The 21,805-nt window shown below is 49.0% G+C and overlaps 1 protein-coding gene across 1 annotated transcript; it reads left to right on the top strand.

Annotated features, from left to right (window-relative positions):
* Nucleotides 1-229: 229 nt before the first annotated feature.
* ACCS (1-aminocyclopropane-1-carboxylate synthase homolog (inactive)) lies at nt 230-20,188 on the top strand. The gene is made up of 15 exons (XM_082628827.1): nt 230-589; nt 1,922-2,212; nt 3,843-3,902; nt 6,088-6,158; nt 7,387-7,456; nt 7,880-7,946; nt 9,926-10,023; nt 10,554-10,631; nt 11,381-11,481; nt 12,130-12,219; nt 13,922-13,967; nt 14,081-14,222; nt 15,839-15,981; nt 16,088-16,241; nt 16,383-20,188. Exons 2-15 carry the CDS (start codon nt 1,922-1,924, stop codon nt 16,448-16,450), a joined length of 1,479 nt encoding a protein of 492 aa, XP_082484953.1. The 5' UTR covers nt 230-589; the 3' UTR covers nt 16,451-20,188.
* The last annotated feature ends 1,617 nt before the right edge of the window (nt 20,189-21,805 follow it).

Here is a 21,805-nt window from a genome sequence, read left to right as displayed (position 1 = left end):
CACTAGATGTTCTGTAGAACGAAAAGAGGAGAAATTACAAACCCAGGTCAACAGCTTTCATAGGGGAAGGATGTGTTCAGGATGCCCCTAACCGGAAAGCCTTTTCCATGGGCCGCAACCAGGCATACATTTGTCCAGTAACCTCGGTGACTCTGCCTTTAAATGGGGACACTAAGGCCGGGAGGCAGAGGGAGGCGCCCCCGTGTGCCAGGGGCGGGGAGACCGGGGCGGGAAGGCGGCCAGGGCGCTGAGGCCGCAGAGAGCGGAGGTGGCAGTGGGCGGCCCGTTCCTTCCTGGCGGAGCTCTGGCCCTGGGCCCCCTCCCCTTCCGCGGCTTCCCCTCCCCGCGCCACGGTGCTGCAGCGTGTGCGCTCTCTGCGCGCAGGCCACACCCGGGCGTCCTGCGGCCTCGGGCGCGAGTTGACCAACTGCGCCCGGAACCTTCCGGGAAGCCCGACCCGGCGCGGACGGTCCCGAGTGCGAGTGCCTGGGCCCGGGTGCCCTGCGCACAGCGGCGGAGAGCGAGTCCGGGCGAGGATTAGGACACTGCGCGTCCCCGAGTGCCGGCGCCGGCTCCTCCAGCTCCGCAAGTAGGTGCAATCCACGCTTTGCAGAACAGGGGGCCCGCGGCGTCTCCCTTGCCCGGGCTCGAGGCCTCGCTGCAGAAGTCCCGGCCCTTCCGTCTCGAAGCCCTCGGCCAGACTTAAACTTCCTCCTCCCGGAGACCGGGAGCCGGCGCCCGCGAGGTGCTCGCCGTTCTGCAGGGGTCTTGCGCTCTGCCTTCCGCCCTGGCCGCCCTCTCGTGGATCTCCGAGGCCCCGCCGCGCGGGTTTCGGGCTCTGGACTCGCCGCCGCCCCGCTGGACGCCCCGAGCCCACCCTTCGCTCCCGCACGGCGCGCGCAGAGCCGGGACCCGGCCGGCCCCCACCTCCACCCCGCCTCAGCCCCTCTGCCCTGCCGAGGGCCCAGGCATAGAATTGGGGGGGCCGAGGTGAGGCTGGGGAGAGCCCAGTCAGTTGGGGGAGACCCCAGAAAAGACTTCGTGGAGCAAAATTTAACCGAGGAGCCCCCTGGGTTTCAGGGCCGCTGGTTGGTCCCCCATGATTTGGTGTTTGGGGCTTGTGCATCAGGACTGGGGAAAGCGGCGAGGAGTTATAATAACGTATTTTACTGAAGTTTGGCCATGAGCCAGGATTTGTTCTCAGCCATTTACACTAACTCATATATTTATGCCCTCATTGCTACCCTATGAGGTAGTTACGGCTACACCCACCGTGCCCGCGAGGACACTGGCTGAGAGACTGGAGGAGTTCACATCTGAGCGCAGGATGAGACCAGCCCCTCCCAGAGGCCACGCCTCCCCCACTTCGGGAGCGAGGGTGGGGCCTTGGGCTCCGCTCAGGGTCCGTGCACTTGCACTTGTGGGAACCCCACTTCCTTCTTCTCAGGACCCACCCATCATCGCCTCCAAACAACCAGATAATCTCATTTTATCCTTTACTCCAACAGTCACCACAAGACCCCTGGACTCCAGGCTCTTTCTACTTTAAGTCAGAAAATTTTAACTTGGCTTTTTGAAATTGACGTCGGCAAGAATGGAAAAAGAAGCTGGTGACTCTTTGGGCAGCAGAATGAAAAACTTCCACAAAAGTAAAACAAGCTCAAGCAGCCCTTTATTAAAGTTGTAGAAAAGTAGCAAGTACAGCCCCTGTCTGTAGATCCTTAGCAGAGTTGATGCCTTGAAGCGATTGCGCACATGGTTACAACTAGTAAGGGACACAGGAAGTGATGAGTATATAAACTTGAAGGAAGGGGCAGATAGAGAAGGGGGAGGGCCCTGTGACTCCCAGTTCATTTTTGTTGCTTGGTGCTATGAAAGCCCTTGATCAGATCAGGCACTGAGTGCTTTTGTCTTTCTGCAGATGTTCACACTCCCTCAGAAGGACTCCGGGACACCTACCACCTCTCCGGGTTCAGTCTCCACACAGGTCCTGCACAGTAACCATGGGGATGGTCTGGAAAGAGAATGCTCCAGAAAACCAGGCCAGAAGCCACTGAAGCTCTATGGAGTGGGTGATCCCACCGCCATGTTCTCCTCCGACAGCCCCTACCTGTCCTCTAGAGGAAGCGTCATTAAATGGTTCTGGGATTCAGCAGAGGAGGGCTACAGGACCTACCACATGGATGAGTATGATGAGGATAAGAACCCCAGTGTGAGTGAAGGCCCCCTTCCCACTGGGATGCAAGAGAGCACGGGGGGTGGGAGGGGGCAGGTACCCCACCTTGACCAACAGGGCAGCACACAGCTTGCTATTGTCATGTTGGAGTTATGCCCCTCTGACTCCCAACGGGGTGTCTGATGTTGCTCAGAGAGGCCCCTGTATATTACCTGGATCAGAAAATGGCCCATTTATAATTAAGGGAACCTTGATTTGTGATTCAAGAACCATGGAGTGCTCTTACATGGATTCTGATCCACAGCCCATCGACTATCCAACTTTAGATCTGGGACAGAACTAGGGTTCAGGTTGCAACTGTTTCACTTTCGGGTTGTGTATTCTTGAGCTAATTACTTTGAACCTCAGTTCATCTCTATAATGGGATAGTAACACCTCCTCTATAGAACTGTCACAATTAAATGAGATCAGGTACGTTACTAGCACAGTGCTTCCACATAGAGCATTCAAGTAATGGTAGTTGCTATTATTATTAATGTTACCTGCCCCAATTATTATAACTTATTACAAGTAATACCTTCAGAGGGTAGAGAGCTGTCATGAATAACCCTTCAATAATCTTTATTTGTTGAGCATGTACCAGGTGCTGGCACTGTTCTATATACCAGGGTTACAGCCGTGAACAAAAATAAATTTCCTGCCCTCATGGAGTTTATAGTCTAGTATGGGAGACAGACATAAATATATATAATGTGTTGGGATAAGTCTTGTAGGGAAAAATAAAGCAGGGTAATAGGATAGAGACTGGTGGGGTGGGCTGGGGATATTACTATTTTATGTGAGGTGGTCATAGAAGGTCACTTTAATATGGTGACATTGAAGCAGAGACCTGAAAAAAAGTGAGGGATTGTATTAGTTATCTCTTGCTGTGTAACAAAGGACTTCAGGTCTTAGCAGCTTAAAACAAACAGTTCACAGTTTCTGGAATTCAGGAATCCGGGTGGTGCTTCAGGCTAAAGATCTCCTGGGAAGTTGCAGTGAAGCTGGGGCTGTGGTCTCATTTGAAAGCTTGGTGGGGTGGGGGGATGATCCACTTCCAAGCTCACTCACATGGTTATTGGCAGGCCTTGGTTCCTCACCACGTGGTCTTCTCCATGGGGCTGACAGGGCCTCTTCTTGCGGTACATTGACCCTTGTTCCTGTTCCTGCCAGAGCACCAGTTTACTGTGTACATTCTTTCATCCTGTAAACTGAGGCTCTTGAGAGATACAGCGGTGTCTTGGGCATGTATCCAGCCTTCAGGGACTTCCCATCTAGTGGGGGAGATAAAGCCTGTACATCAGTCCCTGTGACCTGGGACAGAAACTGACTAGTGCCGTAAAGGGGGACAGATAAAATGCTTTGGGATCCAGAAGAAGAAAAGATCCCTTGCAGGTGGGATTTTGAGGAAGGCTTCCTGGAGGAGATGGCATTTGCACAGAGCTTTAGAAATGGGAAGATAGGATCAGGGAGCCATGTGGAGGGCATGGCTTGAGCAAAGGCCAGGAGGGGTGGTGGGAAGGGCGGGATTGCAGAGAGCTTCGCTTTGCTGCCTTGGTGCGCCCTCCGGGGCCTTCTGATGGCACCCTCTGCTGTGCTCACATGGCTCTGTACCTCTCACCTCCAGGGCATCATTAACTTGGGCACCAGTGAGAACAAACTCTGCTTTGACCTGCTGTCCAGGCGGGTAAGTCCCGGTGCACCTCTGGGTGGCATCCCCAGCTCCAAGGGGCCGTCTTCTCTGGGATTCCTTGGAATACTTCCCCTGGAGAGCCTGCTGCTTGCTTCAGCGGCCTCGGGGACCACTTTCTCTGCCATCTTGGGAGAGTCACTTCCCCACTGTGATCCTTCTTCTTCACTTCTTCTGGCTCTTTCCCTCCTCAGTTCCTCCTGCTGGCTGGGTCCCTGCTCTCGGGGAGATACTCGGTGATGTGTGGTCAGTATTTAACAACTGGCCCTGGGAGAAAGGGCCCCCTGAAAATTGGTAGCTTTTCTGATTCCCATAGTGTAAATGCCCCCACTGTGGCCGATATCAAGCTATTGCTGTGACATCACTGCATGCAGAGCTGGGAAGAGAGGTGCAGGGGCACCATCACGTGGTAGTCCCACCATGCAGACACCTGGACAGAAAGAACCTCCAGAGCACAGATGAGAGCAAAGTGGGGTAACTTAGACAGGAGCAATGTTGTTTGAGTACTTTTTACCTTTGTTTTTACTTACATAATTTATATGTATAGTTTATATAATTTAATTTTTGAAAATGGTACAGTTTGCAAAATTCCTGAAATCAGATTTCTTTCTTTTATTTATTTTTTTAAATTGAAGTGTAATTGCTGTACAGTATTATACAAGTTACAGGTATACAGTAGAGTGATTCACAATTTTTAAAGGTTATATTCCATTTATAGTTATTATAAAATATTGACTATATTCCCCATGTTGTACAGTATATCCTTGTAGCTTATTTTATACCCAATAGTTTGGACCTCTTAATTCCCTACCCTTATATTGCCCCTCCCCCTTCCCTCTGCCTGCCAACTCACAGATAGAGAAAATAATCAGTTTTCTTGAGCTGGTGTGAGCCATCTCTAGTAAACTGCTGGAACTATCTGATAAATGTGTCTCTCGAGGCCTAGGAGTTAGAGTTTGGAACTGTGGAGAGAAAGATACTTAACCCAAAGGAAAATATTTCCAAAGGGAAACATCTAAGCTGCAAGGGGAGAGGGGTGTAGGGAGTGGGCTTGAAAAGCCTGTTCTACCCAAAGCCAGCTCCCCACTCTAAGGCAGCTCAGCGCCATCCAGTAGAAATAAACTGTGAGCCACATATATAATTAAAAATTTTCTATTAAATAAGTACAAAGAAACTGGTAAAATTCATTTTCATCCTGTATTTTATTTAGCCCATTGTATCTAAAATATGGCTATTTCAACATGTAATCAATATAAAAAATTATTAATGAGATAGTTTACATACTTCTTTCATATAAGTCTTCAGAAACCAGTGTCTCAATTCAGGAGAGCCACACATAAGAGCCACATGTGGCCAGAGGCCTCTGTATCGGACAGTGCAGTGCTAAAGGACGAAGGAGAAATGGAAGAGGCTGGGGTTATAGACATGTGGCTCATTCCCTTTCTTCCTTTTGGTCCCACCGCCCAAGGCTTCTGCCTTTCCTTGACTTTGTGGGTGTGATGCCCTGGGAGTCACTAACCCAGCACCCAGGCAGGGTGGGGATGGTCTGGAAATGGCCACATTTTCCAAAGTGTGAGGTTGAGCTGAGCCTGCAGGAAGACAGTGGCCTGAGTCCCTCCATGACTTAGAGCCAAGACCGACGTAGGGCACCCAGTTCTGGGACCTCTTCTGTCACCCCGTTGGAGGAGCTGAGGGTGCGCGGTCTCCTATCGCTGCCTCTGCAAATCCACCCCTCTGGTTTTGTTGGGAGGCGGTGTTATATAAAGAGCACTGGACTAGGAGTCAAAAATTCTGGTTTGTCTTAGCTTCACCACTTGCCGGTGCTGTGATGTTGGCTGAGCCACCTGACTTTTTTTTTTTTTTTGGTCGTGCCGTGCGGCTTGCGGGATCATAGTTCTCTGACCAGGGATTGAACCTGGGCCCCCTGCAGTGGAAGCGCACAGTCTTAACCACTGGACCACCAGGGAAGTCCCACACCTGACATTTTAAAGCCTCAGTTTCCTCATCTGCAAAGTGGGCATGAGAATGCTGTCCCTGGGCTGCCCCTGTCTCAGTTCCTCTGATAAGCAGACCAAGCCCTTGGCTTTAGAAGCCCTGGTGCTGCGTGGATGCAGGTGGCAGGGCTGGCCCTCACCATGAGTGCGTGCGGCCCTCAGCCCTGCTCTCCCATGTCTGTCCCCAGCTGAGTCAGAGCGACATGCTGCGGGTGGAGCCGTCCCTGCTGCAGTACCCTGACTGGAGGGGACATCTGTTGTAAGTAGCACCTGTAGGCCAGTGGTTCTCAACCCCAGGGTGGTTTCCTTCCCCAAGAGACATGTGGCAATGTCTGGAGACATTTTTGGTTGTCGTAACTGGGAGCGGGTTGCTCCTGGCTTTTCTTGGGTAGAGGCAAGGGAAGCCTCTAAACCTCCTACAGTGCCCAGTATGGGCCCCTCCACAGGAAAGAATGATCTGGCCCGAAACATCAATAGTGGCGGGTTGAGAAAGCCTGCCCTAGGCTGAGGGCCTAGTCCTGGAGAGCTGGCAGTCATGGGGTCTCCTGGAGCACCTGCAGGGAACTGGTGCCTCCTGCCCATCCCACCCCCGGCTCAGCGGATCCCTGGCTTGGTTTCTCTTGAGTCTGAGGAGTGGAGAGGGCCTTCAGACCAGGAGCCTTGTCTCCAATTTCTCAGTAGCTTTAGAGGAGCCAGAATCAGCTTAGGAGGAGATGGTTGGGGCCTTCTGCTGGTAAGATGGGAGATAGTAAGTAAAACTAATCAGAGTTTATATTTATTGAGCACTTGCTAGGGCCCAGATGCCATCCTAAGGTTTTAGTGCTGGAGCTGGACTTGATTCCAAGCCAAGCATGTGCTCTTATAATAATTAGGATGGTGGCCTTAGAGTCCGACCACTGGGCTTGAGTGTGGACTCTGCCACTTACCAGCACGTAACCTAATTCCTTCAAGCCTCAGTGTTTTTGTCTGTAAAATGGGAATAATAATAATAATAGTAGTTGTGTCATAGGGGTTTTATGAAGAGTAAAGGAGGAATATTCTCTAAATAACACCTGCATAAGGTAAATGCTTGTAAATATTAGCAATAACTCTGATAGTAGTTATTGTTATAATAATAATTATATTATCCTACATTATATTATATATTATATTTTTTATTATATTAATATTATTACTATTATTACTATTACTATTAGCTAGATCTATATAGAGAGTGTTACTTTTTGATATTCCTGCAGTCTGCTGATTAGGTGGGGTCAGGTGTCCTAGAACTACTGGAATGGAAGTTTCGACGCATGCGGGTAGTGTTGGGACCGAGGAGGGAGGTGGGTACCAAGGAGTGGAGACAAATACTGATCGTATTCCCATCGTGGGAAGCAGAGAAGGATAATGGCAGCTGCCTGAAGATTCACCAGAGGAGCTTTGGGATGGACTTGGGGTCGGAGCCCCTCTGACAAGCACTGCCCATCTGTCTGTCTGATCTCCAGCCTCCGGGAGGAAGTGGCCAGGTTCCTGTCTTTCTACTGCAGGAGCCCCGCACCCCTTAAACCAGAGAATGTGAGTAGCCCCCTCCCCTGCTCCTTCCTGCTCTTCTGTGCCCTCCCTAACTTTTGGCTGGCCAGGGGTAAGGTAGGGTCACTTAGTTTTGATTTGGAATTAAGAAGGCCCCCTCCTTTCTTTCCCCTCATCCTAGATATTTACAGTTTGGGTATAATTTCTGCCCCGCTTTGTTCTGTGGCCCCTCTTTGCCTCCACACCTTTGGGCGGGACTCTCTGAGTGACCAGCTCCCTCTTCCTTGCTCAGTTGATCTAGAACAGGGTCCCCACAAATAAGCCACACAAATGGACTTGGCTGTTAGTCAGGAGGGCCCTGCGGGTATGACCTGGCCCTCCCCCTGTGCCCTCCTGGGTTAGAGGCTGCAGGCCCTTGCACCCTCCTGGGACAGATTCATCTTTGTCCCATGGATGTGTCACCTTCAGGTGGTGGTTCTGAATGGCTGTGCCTCTCTCTTCTCCGCTCTGGCCGCGGTACTGTGTGAGGTGGGGGGTAAGTAGACTGCAGCCCATTCAGTACCGGGGGCTGCCCTGTGCCTGCAGTGTCCCTGGCTGTCTGTCCTCGAGGCCTGCATCAGGGTGCTTTTGCCATAATAGACTGTTAGACCACAGGGGGCTTAACTAAGTGGCCTGACAAGACACCAGGGGTTGGCAGTTCCAGGGGAAGTCAAGGTGATGCCAGGATTCTGGGCCATTTCTCTGTGACGACCTCACGTGACAGCATGTCCTAAAGCAGGAAGAGAAGGAAGCTGTGCTGTGCCCGTCTCTTTTTTACTGGGAGGGAGGAAATGGGGCTACTCTTTCCCGGAAGAGTCCCCGCAGGGCTCCCCTTGCATCGTTCTGGCCAGGACGGACTCACAAACCCATTTCCAAAGCAGTCCCTGGCGAAGGGGAAGAGCACCCTGGTTGGCTTAAACCAAACTTGCTTCATCCCCCAGGGCTGAGGGAAGGTGCACCTTCCTTGGACTTATTGCTGGTCATAGCTGAAAAATCTGGTGCTCTCTTAGCAAGGAAGAAAATTGGAATGGCTGTTGAGTATCTAGCCAGCAGTGCTTGCTGCAAGAGCCATGGTCAAATCAAGGACCTGTTGACCATAGTCATGGTCAGGGGCTGTTGGTTGCCAGGAGCAGAGACCCACTCATATTAGCTTAATTAATAATCATAATTTAGTAACATTTATTGACCACATACTACATTTCAGGCACTGGCCTAAGGCTAGGCATAGCCTGTCATTTAATCCTCACTCTAACCCCGATGAGGTAGGTTCTGTGCTTATTCCCATTTAACAGATGAGGAGATTAAGGCCCAGGGGGTTAAGTTACTTGTTAAAATAACACAGAGAGACGTAATAACCAAGTTTTGAACCCTGAAAGGAAGATTCATCACAAAGATGTAATAGGCAATTTCCTACCCGTTCTAGAACCATCAAGAGTAGAATCAGCGTCACACTCTCTGTCTCTCACTGGGGTGTGCAGTCCCCCTCACCCGCTTCTTATGCAGGCCTCTCTCTGGACCTTCCTCAACTCTGTTTGGCCCAGGTTGTTGGCTCAGCTCTGACTCCACATGACCTTCGCATTCAAGTGCATGTTCTCATCTCACAAGGATCTGTGCTTCTTGGAGCAAAGTCCTGAGACCGAGGGAACGTGATGGGTGTCTGGCCAGCCAGTTCATTGGCTCCTGGGGTCATTTGTCTACCTCTGGCCCAATGCCTGTGGCCGGGGGTGGGAACATGTGGGGCAAAGTCTGCCCCTTCCAGAGATGCGAGGCGGGGGTGGGGTTGTGCTGAAGGGAAAGCTGGGAAGGGGGCAGCTTGACTGATGCACCCTCTTCAGAGCTGGAGGAGCACCTTTACCTCTGCCTTAGAGTGGACCTTGGGCGTCATCTCATCAACCCCTGTGTCCACAGCGGGACTCTTCTGCATGACACCCCCTCCCCACCGAGCGGTGTCAGCCTTTGGCTTCAGTGCCCCCAGCGGGGGAGCATTCACTCCTCCAGATGCAGCACATTCTGTCTCTGGGCAGTTCTATGTATTGTCAAGTTTTCCCATTTGTCACACCCAGATCATCACCCTGCAGCTTCGACTCCTGTTCCAAGTCTGTACTTGCAGTAACCCAGCATGTCGTGTGCTTCCGAGGGATCTAAGCTTCAGTTTCCTCATCAGTAAAGTGAGGATAATAATAGGACTTACTCCACAGAGTGATTGTGAGGATCAAATGAGATTAAAAAATAAATATTTAGCACAGATCCCCATACATATTAAGTGCCCGATAAATGGTAGCTACTAATTATTAGAAAAGGGACTGATCTCAGTGGATCCCAGCTTTAGAAAGAGTTTGGGGAATTGAGAGAGGGAGCGTGTTCCCCAGATGTTCCCCAAGCACACTGAAGGCTTGGAGAGGCGTGGGGTCAGTGGATGGGGGTCTGGGTGTTCCGGCCAGAGGGTGACGGGCCCTGGCCCACTCCTGCCCCCAGAGGCTTTCCTGATCCCTGCCCCTTACTACGGAGCCATCACACAGCATGTGTATCTCTATGGCAACGTCCGACTGGTCTGTGTCTATCTGGACAGTGAGGTAAGAGTTCCTGGGACCCAAGGTTGGACCTGGGCCTTCCTGTAGGCCGAGATGTTCCTCTGTCTGAATTTGAGGGTAGACATGAGAGGAAGTCCATGCCGAGGCCTCTGGGGTTATGGCTGAAAGGAGAGTGGAGCCTTCTGTTGGCCATGGCTGCCCTTGCCTAGGTGCCCTGGGGACACCCGATCTTCCACCTATGAGATCCCTGGGGTCGATGCAAAAGCCAAGGGCAGCCCAGGGAGACCACACCAGAATGGTGGGGTGAGAACGGGGCAGAGCAGACCTCAACGTGGAAGCCCGCGGACCCCAATCAGTGGACCTCAGGGGGCTCTTTCTCAAACCTAAGAGCCGTGAGGGTGTCCCTGATGTGATGGGGTGGGTGGCATTGAGAGGGGAGTGAACCCCTGTGTTTTTCTGAGATTGTTCTAAGAGGAGGCTGGAGGTGACAGGGATAGGAGAGGCCCCAGAGTCCAGGTCTGGGGGGGAGGGTCACTGAATTTGGCTGGTGGCTTTTGTGGATCTTCTTCCAGGTCACTGGGCTGGAGACACGCCCCTTCCAGCTCACAGTGGAGAAGCTCGAGATGGCGCTGGAAGGAGCTATTTCTGAGGTCTGGGGATCAAATTAAACCCAAGGCTGGAAGTGGGTGTGCCTGAGCAGGGCATGGACCCCCTTCCTGTGGCTGATCTCCTGGGAGTGGTGGTGGCACTCTGTGATGGGGACGGGGGGTAGGGTGGTAGCATGGAACCGTTCTGGGGGTCAAGCGGGAGCCTGCCCATGGAGGGCTTCCTGCTAGAGAAAGACTCTGAGACTCTCAGTGTACAAAGAATCAACTAGAGGGCTTGATTAAAAATACTACCCCCAACTTCTCCCGATTCTGGCTCAGCAGGTCAAGCATGGAGCTTAGAAGTCTGTGGTTCAGCAGTCTCTCTGGTGATTTGGGGAGGTGGTCCCCCTCACTCTGAGGGGATCTGAGGCCTCCCGAAGAAAGGCACAGACCAGCAGCCCTCCAGTGGTTCCTGTCCAGTCCACTTTTCAGAAATCTATCAATCTGTTTTTTTTTTTTTAACCTTGGTCATAAAATCCATATATGCCCACTGTGGGAATTTTAAAAGCACAAACCGCCACCCATAATTCTACCAACGAAGGCAACTTCTACTGGCGTTTGGGCATATTTCTCTCTGAGCTTTGTTCTCTGCATTTGTTCTCTTTTATAGCTGATGCGATGCTGCAGATATAATTCTTTGCCCTTATTCGTTTCGTGTTGGGTGGTGAACACATTTCCCTGGGATTCTGCCCAGTGGGACCGTGGGGCCTTGGGGAGGAGCTGAGGGTCTCCTGTCCCACTGATGGTTTCAGGGTGTGAAGGTCAAAGGCCTCATCCTCATCAACCCCCAGAACCCTCTGGGTGATGTCTATTCCCCAGGAGAGCTGCAGGAGTACCTGAAGTTTGCCAAGAGGTGAGGCACCCCACGCTCACCCCGTAAAGCGTGTGACGGATCAGGGTTCTGATGTGAGCTTTGGTGGAGGTCCTGCTACCCTCTTTACCCCACTGTGGGTTTCTACCTGCTTTGGCCGTCCCTGGCAGTGGAGTCAGGGGGCAGGGGTTGGTGGGATGCTAGTTCTCTCTCTCTTTTTATAACAGCAGCTGCCATTTATTGCCCGCTCTAGGGGCCAGGCCCCCTGCTAAGCACCCTACATGCTCTAGCTCATGTAATCCTCCCAATGACCCTATTAGGTACAGATACTGTCATTATCCCATTTACTGAGGCTTAGAGTGAGGGGTGGAGCCAGCCGTGAATCTGGGTCTGTCTGTGCTTAACTGTCCTGCACTTAACTGTGGCCCTCAGTGGAGGTGCCCAAGGGCTCCGCCTCCCCCGTCCCCGCACATTGCTTCAGAATCCCCACTGTCATCTGCTTTGTGTGTGCACGGCTTCTTGTTTCTTTGAAAGAAATAGACAGAAGAAGGGTGTTCCTGGAAAAAACAAGTTTGGTAACCCTGGGCTAGACCGTGGTCCTTCTGGATTTCTGATTCACTGCCATCCCACCCTGGGGGATGCATTTGGCCTCCCAACCAAGCTCTCTCCTCCCCCCGACCTGCCCTCCAGGCATGAGCTGCACGTGATGGTGGATGAGGTCTACATGCTGTCCGTGTTTGAGGAGTCGGTTGGGTACCACAGTGTCCTGAGCCTGGGAAGGTGAGCTGACTCTGCCAGTCCCGCGCCCCTCCTCCCACCCAGGACAGTTTCCTCTTCCTTCCAGCTAATCCTACTGTCCTCAGGTCCCCTAACGAGAAGAAGGGAGGCTGGGCCAATCAGTGGTTTCAAATTGTTCTGTGGTGGTTCTGAAAGCTCCAAGGAGTGGTCTTAGGATTCCTTGACGGAAGGCTGGGAGGGTGGGAAATGGGCCTCCTCTGCTGTTTCCTTCATCCCCAGAGTGGCTCCATTTTCATTCATTCACTCATTCATTCAGCAAATACTTCTGGGCCCCCCTGCATGTGCCAAGCCTTTCCAGCTATCAGAGCTTTTTCATTAGATTTCGTTTGAGTCAAGAATGTGTGGCCAGACCACCTTTGGAAACAGTTGGATCGGATCATCTGTAAAGTCTACACATCTGGCATTTAGGGATTCTGACAGTTCCTGATATTCGTTCAGATCTTTCAGCCCTGCTGAGTCCTTTTGTTACCGGAAGGGGGACCCCTTCCAGGGCCTGAGAGTGGGCTCTTGTCCAACACTCCAAAATGAATTGTCTGAGGAGACACACATACTGACAAAGCAAGAGACTTTATTGGGAAGGGGCACCTGGGTGGAGAGCAGGAGGGCAAGGGAACCCTGGAGAACTGCTCTGCCACGTGGCTCGCAGTCTCAGGTTTTAAGGTGATGGGGTTAGCTTTCCAGGTTGTCTCTGGTCCATCATCTTGCTTGTGTCCATACTTGGTCCAATTCAAGGCCCTTCCTGGTGGTGCGCGCATCTCTCAGTCAAGATGGTTTCCCGTGCGAGGGTTTCTGGGAGGTTAGTAGAACATATCCTCCCTCCTTTTGGCCCCTCCTAAAGTCTTCCGGCTGGCGGTAGCTTGTCAGCTCCATATTCCTTAGCAGGACCTCTTGTTGTGAGATAACTCATGCAAGTGTTGATTATCCTGCCTGGCCAGGGTGGGTGGTTCCCGAACACTTTCCTTTGCTCTGCTCAACCAGTCCTCACACAGCTCTGCCAGGTGGATGGCACGTAGGTTGTTCCTCCCCTTTGCTTATGGATTAGGAGAGTGAGACTCAGAGACATAGGGATTTGTCACTTCCTGTGGGCCAGACACTATGCTGTGCTGGAGATGCATCAGTGAACAAGAAAGATATAGACCCTTCTTATGTGGAACTTGTCTTTCTAGCTGGAAAAAAAAATAAAAAAAAAAAACCCAAAAACTTTTAGCAACTAGATACACAGCTAATCATTTGATTATTGAAAAGCAGACGTCTGGAGAGCCAACAGAGGATCTGCTTGGGGTACCCAATTGTCCTGGTCTACTGGGAGGGGGTCAGAGAAGGTCTGCTTGAGGAAGTGATGCTTGAACTATGCTCTACATCAGGGGCTGGCAAATATTTTTGGATCAGATGGCAAATATGTTAAGCTTTACAGGTCATATGGTCACTCACTAGCTCTGCCATTGTAGCATAAAATAAGCCATGGGCACTACGCAGGTGGGAGAGCGTGGCTGTGCCCGCATAGAGGTTCGTTTACAAGAACAGGCAGAGGGCTGTAGTTGGCTAACCCCTGCTCTAAAGGATATATAGGAATTGGTGATTCAAGAGATGAAACCAGATTCATCCGTCTCCTCATTTCTTCAACCAAACATGTGAACTCCCATGGGTCTGCATTGCCTCTGTTCCCACCCTGTGCTCTCCGCAGGCTGCCTGACCCCCAGAGGACCCACGTGATGTGGGCGACCAGCAAGGTGGGTTCCTGGCTGGCCTTGGGGGTGTCGGGGAGGTGAGAGGGCAGAGAGGTGGGTGGAACCGGCTTCCTCTGGGAGGGCTGGCCACCTCCCACAGTGCCTTTCTCCTTCAGGACTTCGGGATGTCTGGGCTCCGCTTTGGCACGCTGTACACAGAAAACCAGGACGTGGCCGCTGCGGTGTCCTCCCTCTGCCGCTATCACGGCCTCAGTGGCTTGGTCCAGTATCAGATGGCACAGCTGCTCCGGGACCGTGGTGACTGCCTGGGCCTGGCCACCTGAGGATGGGGGAGGGTTGTAGTCAGACTGGGACTGGCCAGGGGTCATGGGTGCTTCTCCCATGAGATGAATTTAGGGTGGTGTTTGAGAGTGCCAGCTCTGAGCCCCAACTACGTTCATATCCTACTCGGTCACGTCCCGGCTAGGTGGTCTATTCCTTCACCTCCCTGAGCCTCAGTTTCCTCTTCTGCAAAACAGGGATCATAATGGCACCTGTCTTGTAGGGTTGGTGTAATTTGTCATTCAATTAGAATAGCACCTGGCATACAATAGGCACTTCATCAATATGAACTCATTATTATTAGCTGTGAGCACTTGAAAAAGAGCAGAAGCTACTAAGGGAAGATTGTTATAATGGAAGCGTCTCTTTCTGTGCAGGTCTGTGCTGTTCCTGGGTTCCGATAGTGAGTTTAGATAACAAATGTTACCTGTAATTGCCGCCGTTCATTGAGCCCTGCAAGATGCTCTCAATCTCATCTGTCCCTCCCCAGAATCCTAGGAAGCAGGTGTTCCTGCATTTTCCCCATTATTTTATAGATGAGGAAAATCAGGACTGGGTACTACACGCCTGCTATAATAGCTAAATTTTAAAAGATCGTGATAGTATCCTGTGTTCCTGAGGACGTAGAGCAGCTGGAACTCTCACACTGCCAGTGGGAATGTTAAGATGGAACAGCCACCTTGGAAAACAACTGAGCAGTTGCTTATAAAATTCAACACACACTTACCAAATGGCCGAGAAATCCTACTCCTAGATATTTGCCCTTATGGTCATACAGAAACCTCTCCATGAATGTTTATAGCTGCTTTATTCATAATCACCCCAAACTGCAAACAACCCAAATGTCCTTCTGCAAATGAATGGAGAAACAGACTGTGGTTCACCCACACACTGGAATACTACACTGCCATAAAATCCATGAGGACCCAGACCCATCTCAAAGGCATTGTGCTGAGTGAAAGAAACCAGTCTCAAAGATTACATTACTGTATGATTCTACTTATGTGACATTCTGGAAAAGGCAAAACTATAGTGATGGAGAACAGACCAGCGATTGCAGGGAAGGGGGTGTTGTGACTTCAAACAGATAGCACAAGGGAGTTCTTCGGGGTGAGGGAACCATTCAGTATCCTGCCTGTCATGGGGGTTACACAAATCTATGCATGTATTAAAATTCATCGAACTGGACAGTAAAAACAAAGGTCAGTTAGAACAATGGGGATCAAGGAGGTGAAGTTGCCCAAGGCCTCACGCCTAGTCAGTGGCCACACTGTGATCTGAGCTTCCATCTGGGTGACTCAGAAGTGTCACTATGTAAGTGGGGACACCTCTGGTGAGGGTCTGAGTCCTGAGGGACTTTGTGTCTGGGCTCCTGAGAATGGCATGCAGGCCCTGGAGCCCTCAGGGCCAAGTATCTGGATTTAAGGTGCTTTTCACTGAATATTCCCATTGCCCCCAATCAACCAGCTACAGGAGGGGCTCACCCAGTTTTGGCAGCTCATGGCCTTTTTCTTATCAGCATTTAGACTCTCAGGACAGAGAGGAGGGTTGATGGCGAGGTTTATCTTCTGGCTTCTCTTTCACCCAAACAGACTGGATCAACCAAGTGTACCTGCCGGAAAACCATGCCCGGCTCAAGGCTGCTCACGTCTATGTCTCGGAAGAGCTCCGGGCCCTGGGGATCCCCTTCGTGAGCCGTGGGGCCGGCTTCTTCATCTGGGTCGACTTGAGGAAGGTAATGCAGGTGGAAATGCAGGTGGTGGGGGCAGTGTTAAAGCTCCCTCCAGCAGGCAAGGGCAGGGGGTCTCATTCTGCATCCTGAGCGCCTTTCACCCTCCCAGTACCTGCCCGCGGCCACCTTTGAGGAGGAGATACTGCTCTGGCGCCGCTTTTTGGATAACAAGGTGCTGCTGTCCTGTGGCCAAGCCTTCGAGTGCAAAGAGCCTGGCTGGTTCCGCTTGGTTTTCTCTGACAAGACCCACCGGCTTCGCCTGGGTAAGCGGTCCACCTCCTAACTGCATCCTTCATTCTGCCCTCCCTCTTCTGGCCTCACCTGTGGTCCCAGCAGCCAGAGCTTGCTCGTGTCCACCCACCCAGCATCAGTGCTGACCCTCACTTCCCCTTCTCACATCCCAGGGATGCAGAGGGTCCGGCGGGTGCTTGAGGGCAAATCCCAGGCGGCAGAAGACGCCCCTTCCTGCTAGACCTAGGAGCCGAGGGGTCCGCACAGGTGAGCTGGTCGCTGTCTTGTGGCCACGGGGCCTGGCAGCCACTGTGAAGACTGATGGTGGATGAGCCGTTTGCCAGGCAGATACCCTTCTTGGCCTTGCCCTTGAAGAAGAACTGCTCCTTGCTCTCCCGGTGGCAGCGAGACACGCCTTAAGTCGTGGTCCATTCCCCTCCCCGGCTATTAAACAAAACCGGGAAAAACTAGAAGCCTCTGCTGTGAGTCATTTACGGAAGAGAGGAGGAGTCGTGACTGCTTCTCACCACAGCCCTCAGCCCCCCAGGCATGAAAACAAACAACCTGCACCTGCTTTTGTTGGTGCCTTCCTTCTTCTGTCTTTGTTGCTAGGGAAACAAGTCAAAGGAGCAACTCACGTAAGAAAGCGTTTGCCCCCAAAAGAAAAAAAGAGTGGTCATTTCTACAAGGAGAAAGGAATTAATTCTGTATGTTCAGATTACCCTCCCTGCACATAGGATGTGTGGGTCTACAGCACACCTGGGACCTGAGACCTGGGACATGGGACCAGCCCCCGCGTGGGACGAGGTGAACGGGTCCCCGGCAGGAGTCAGGAGGGGCGACTCTGTCTCCGGAATGCTCTTCTTCCTGGGAAGGAGCTGCCTTTACTGCTGATCTCAAACCAGAGCGACCTAGCCGTGACTGTGCTGGGAGATGATGGGGCTCTGAACGGAGGCTGCAATGGGGACAAGCTCTGACCCAGGCTGGCCTTTCCACCTTAAGCATGAAAGGGCTGCTCACCCCTTCCCCAGGGGTGCTTTAGTTCAGAGCCCAAAGGAGCTTTCTGAACCAGCCTTAAAACTGTGGGCTGAGGACCCTTCTCAGGTGCCGACGCTCCTGTTTGGAAAAGCTATCTCTTTCCTCGTTCTTCTCTTTAGAGCATGTTGGTGAAATCAGCGTTTACTTTCTATAAACCATGCTCTGTGGGTTAGGATTTGTCTTCCTCTTTCTGCCTTTCATTCATTCCTCCTTCCTCCCTGTCTTTTCTTGAATACCTTGTACACCGTGGACACTGTGCGGGTAATTTACTTGCAACATTTCTAACTCCAACCACCGTGGGAAGCTGGCATTATTAGCCCTCATTTTAGAGATGAGGAAACTGAGTCTCGAACAGATGCAATGATGTTTCTGAAGTTACATAGCTAAAAAGTATCAGGGCCAGGATTCAAGTTCAGGTTGGTTTGGTTCACAATCTTTCCACTCCGCCAAACCACAGTCCCGAAGGATTCTTTGACTTTTCCAGACCTGAGAACCAGGCTTCATGCTGTCATCGTTTCACCTTTCATTATTTTTCAATATCATTGGCTAAGTAGCACTCGTTTCTACTCCCACTTCCAGGATACGTTGATGCCAGGATTTGCTTTACTGGAATGCCTGCCGCTTTTCCGGAGGTCAGAACAGAATGGCCACGTTGAGGGCCCTACACGTCCTCTCTAGAGACCTTTGTTGTGACGCTGCCGCTGTTGTAGAGGGTCCACTGTGAAGGATCCATGTGATGAATTCCATTTAGAATTTTCAGAAGGATGACTCCTAGCTCTCCCTTAGAGGGAATCCAAGCAGGTTTCCTAACAGAGGCCGACTAAACTAGGAATCTGGATCTGAACTGAGCTCATTGGTTTGAGTAGAGCTGGCTTGTGCTCTGCTGAATGGCTGTGTTCCATATGTCTCCCTTTCTGGAGCATGGACTGGACACATCCTACACCCGCCTCACATCTTCTCTGCTCACCTTTCTGCTCTGCCAGTTACTACAGTCATCAGATTTTGTGTTCTCTCCTTCTCTTTTCCTCTTTGTGGCTTCATTTTCAGACATGCTCCATTCAGATGGTGGCAAGATGGCTTCCAGGCAGCTCCAGGTTACATGGTCCCTGTAGCAGACACCTACAGGGTATTAGCAGGATAGACACCCTTTCTTCTTCAGCATTCATTTCTCTCCTGCCATAGGAGGCCAGCAGGCCTTACCTCAATCATCTGCCCATCCAGGGGAACCCAGGTTCTATTCATCTGTCCATTCTGCCATCCTTAGTGGGTTGGCTTTTCCCCTTCAAGCTTATTTCCTCATTGTCTCAATATGGCTACAGAAGCTCCAAACATCACCTCCTCACCAACCACATCCAGACACAGAAAAGAGAGTATGTTTTTCTTTTGCCTCCTATTCATTTTATTTCATTCATTTAAAAAATATTTGTTTAAGCCTCAGATTTGTAGGAGTTCTTTCTATGTCTGGAAATGAGTATTTATTTTGCCAGATACTCTTCATTTATTAACATTCACTTTATCATTTCCTTTATTCTCCTCCTGAACATGGAAATGACCTTAGAACATTTAACTCTCACTCCTTTATTTTCATCTCCTGCCATACTGTTGACTAGTATTTTAGTTAATGCCTCTTTGTTGTTGCTGTAGTTGTTTTCTTCCTCTGGAAATTGCGCTTTGAAAAGTCACGACAACCCCAGTTTGGTCGAAGACCTGGTCAGATAGAACCTCCAGTTCTGATGTGAACATTTCTAACAACAGTTCTAAGGCTTCAAGCCTCAACAGGATATTTAATGTTTGACACCATGTTTTCTCAGACTCCATCACCCTAAGTCAAAATGTAGGGCATTTGTTTTCCCATAAAGAGTCTGAAAAAGAGTTCAAAAGAAACTGAGAGTAGTAGTTGCCTATGGGGTAGGGAAACTGGGAGGATGGGAAACAAGGACAGGAGTGAGAATTTTTACTCTTTCTTTCACTTTTTTGGTTCTCCTGGGTTTGTTTTAATGCTTTTTGTTTTTAAAACCACACGAAAGCTGTATACGGTAAAAAAAGAAATAAATTTAAAAATTCTATTTAGGGAAAGTACCTAGGAGAGTTACAGATACCATATAGGTTTAGTACTGGTCTCAGATGTCTTTTGAGCTTCTGCTAAAACACTGCATTCAATTAATTTTTAAAAACTGAAGTAAAGTTTACCTACAGTGAATTGGGCAGATCTTAACTGTAAGATTCAATGTCCTTGACATATATATACATTTGTGTAACTAATATCCTATCCCCATCATGATGTAGAACAGTTCCATTACTGCAGAAAGTTCCTTCAAGCTCTTATGTAAGTCTCCCAATCTCCTACAGGCAACCACCACTCTGATTTCTAGCTCCATGCATAAAATTTCCCAAAGGAATCATATAGCTGTTCACTTTTGTGTCTGGGTTATTTTGCTCAGCTTCATGTTTTAGGGTTCATTTACATTTACATTTACATGCGTCAGTACTACATTCATTTCTTTTCTCTCTATGTAATAATATCCCCTTTTCACTCCTAATAGTGGTAACTTTTGCTCTCTCTACTTTTCTTTTTGTCATGAACAGTCTTGTATTGATTTTATCAATTTTACTAGTTTTTCGCAATGAACTATTACTTCTGTTAATTCTTTCTATTGTATTTTTGTTTTCTAATTTGTTAATTTCTTTTTTTTAGGTGTTTATATGAGTACATGGGACCTATAATTTTTGTATAAAGGGAAAATCATTATTTTTTGCTCCTTTCTTCTGCCATTACTTTTCCCCCCTCGCCTGCCAAAGCTATTGTTATTCCCTAATTTAAAGAAAAAGTACAAAATATGTGCACCTTATTGTACATAAATTTTATCTCATAGGAAAAAAGGAACTGCAAAATATTGATCTCTAGTTAATGATATGCATTCAATAAAATATTCAGATGTAACTGCTGATATCTGCAACTTATTTTGAAATGTAGCAAAAAAAATGATGCATCAGCAAATGGATAGACAGACATGTGACGATATTGTAAAATATTAATTGCATAATATAGACAGTAGATATATGGGTATTTGCTGCAAAATTCTTTCCATTTTTTTTTTCTTTTTACCTTTCACGCCCTTCACCCATTTCTTCCACCTCTGGCAACTACCATCCTCTTCTCTGTGTCTATAAGCCAGGTTTTTTGTGTGTTTGTTTTGTTTTTTAGATTCCACATATAAGAAAGATCATATGGTATTTGTATTTCTCTTATTTCACTTAGCAAAATGCCCTCGAGGTCCACCCATGTTGTCACAAATGGCAGGATTTCCTTCTTTTCAGGGCTGAATAATATTCCATTCATCTGTCTATAGATACTTAGGTTGTTTCCATACCTTGACTAGTGTGAATAATGCTGCAGTGAACATGGGGGTGATGGCTAGTTTTTAACCTCCAAATTTGTTGTTTTTATTTTTATAGTTTTATCCAGCCAGTATTTGTTTTGATTTACCTATGAGTTTATCCATTTCATTACTTCTTTACGTCATCTCAGTACTTTCTTCTGGTTTTAATATTCTTTTTCCTGAAATACATCTCTTAAGAAATTCTGTTAGGGTTTACTGATGGTAAATTCTTTCTATCAGTGTTTGTCTGAAAATGTGTTTCTTTCGTATTCTTGAAGGATGGTTTCACTAGGTATACAATTGAAATTGACTGCTAGCTTCTTTTGGCACTTTTACCAGTATCTTATGACTTCTGGTTTTTGTTTTTGTTGAGAAGCCCACTGTTAGTCTTATTGTCCATCCATTACAGGTGATCATCTCTGTCCAATAATGGAAGATTCTTAGCGACTATATCCTTGGAAACTGCTTCTACTGCATTTTCTCTGTTCCCTGCTTCTGGATACATCCTGGGTTTTCTTCCTTTATTCTCCCTCTCTTTCAACCTCCCTGTCCTATATTCCATCTCCTTGTTTTTTCTTGAATCTGCATTCTGGGTTATTTATTCAGATCTATATCTCAGTTTATTAATTGTATCTAATCTATGGTTTAACTTATGCATTGAATTTTTAATCTCAATTTTTATATTTAGGACTTTTTCAATCTCTTCCGTCTTTGGAGAAAAAAAACCCATCTTGTTTCTTTCTAATATTTACAGTTCCATCTTTTAAGTCTTTGAGCACCATAAACTTACTTATTTTATATCTATTTCTCATTATCCAGTTATCTGTAGTTTCTGCAGGTTAAATTTCTGCTGTTTGTAGTTTCTGCTGACTGGTTTATTCTTCATGTGCTTTGTAATTCCAGATTGTGAGCTTATGTTTGTCAGAATCCTGGGCAGCTTGCCTTGAGGGCATGGCCCTCCAGAGGGGATTTATGTTTCCTTTGCTTCAAGTTACTCTTTAGGTGGGGAACTTCCTGGACCATGCTGGCAGTATCCATTCAAATCCCACCTTGTTGTGAAGCTTGAAATTAAAGATTCTCAGCACAGACTCTTCTTTTTCCATTCTCTGGACAAGACAGACAAGTTTTTTTTTGGTTTGTTACTGATGTTGAGCAAATTTTTCCAGTCTTCCATCTCA

Source organism: Mesoplodon mirus, assembly GCF_964341445.2.
Source record: "Mesoplodon mirus genome assembly, chromosome: 7".
Taxonomy (NCBI): Eukaryota; Metazoa; Chordata; class Mammalia; order Artiodactyla; family Ziphiidae; genus Mesoplodon; species Mesoplodon mirus.
This window is presented reverse-complemented; position numbering and strand designations above follow the sequence as displayed.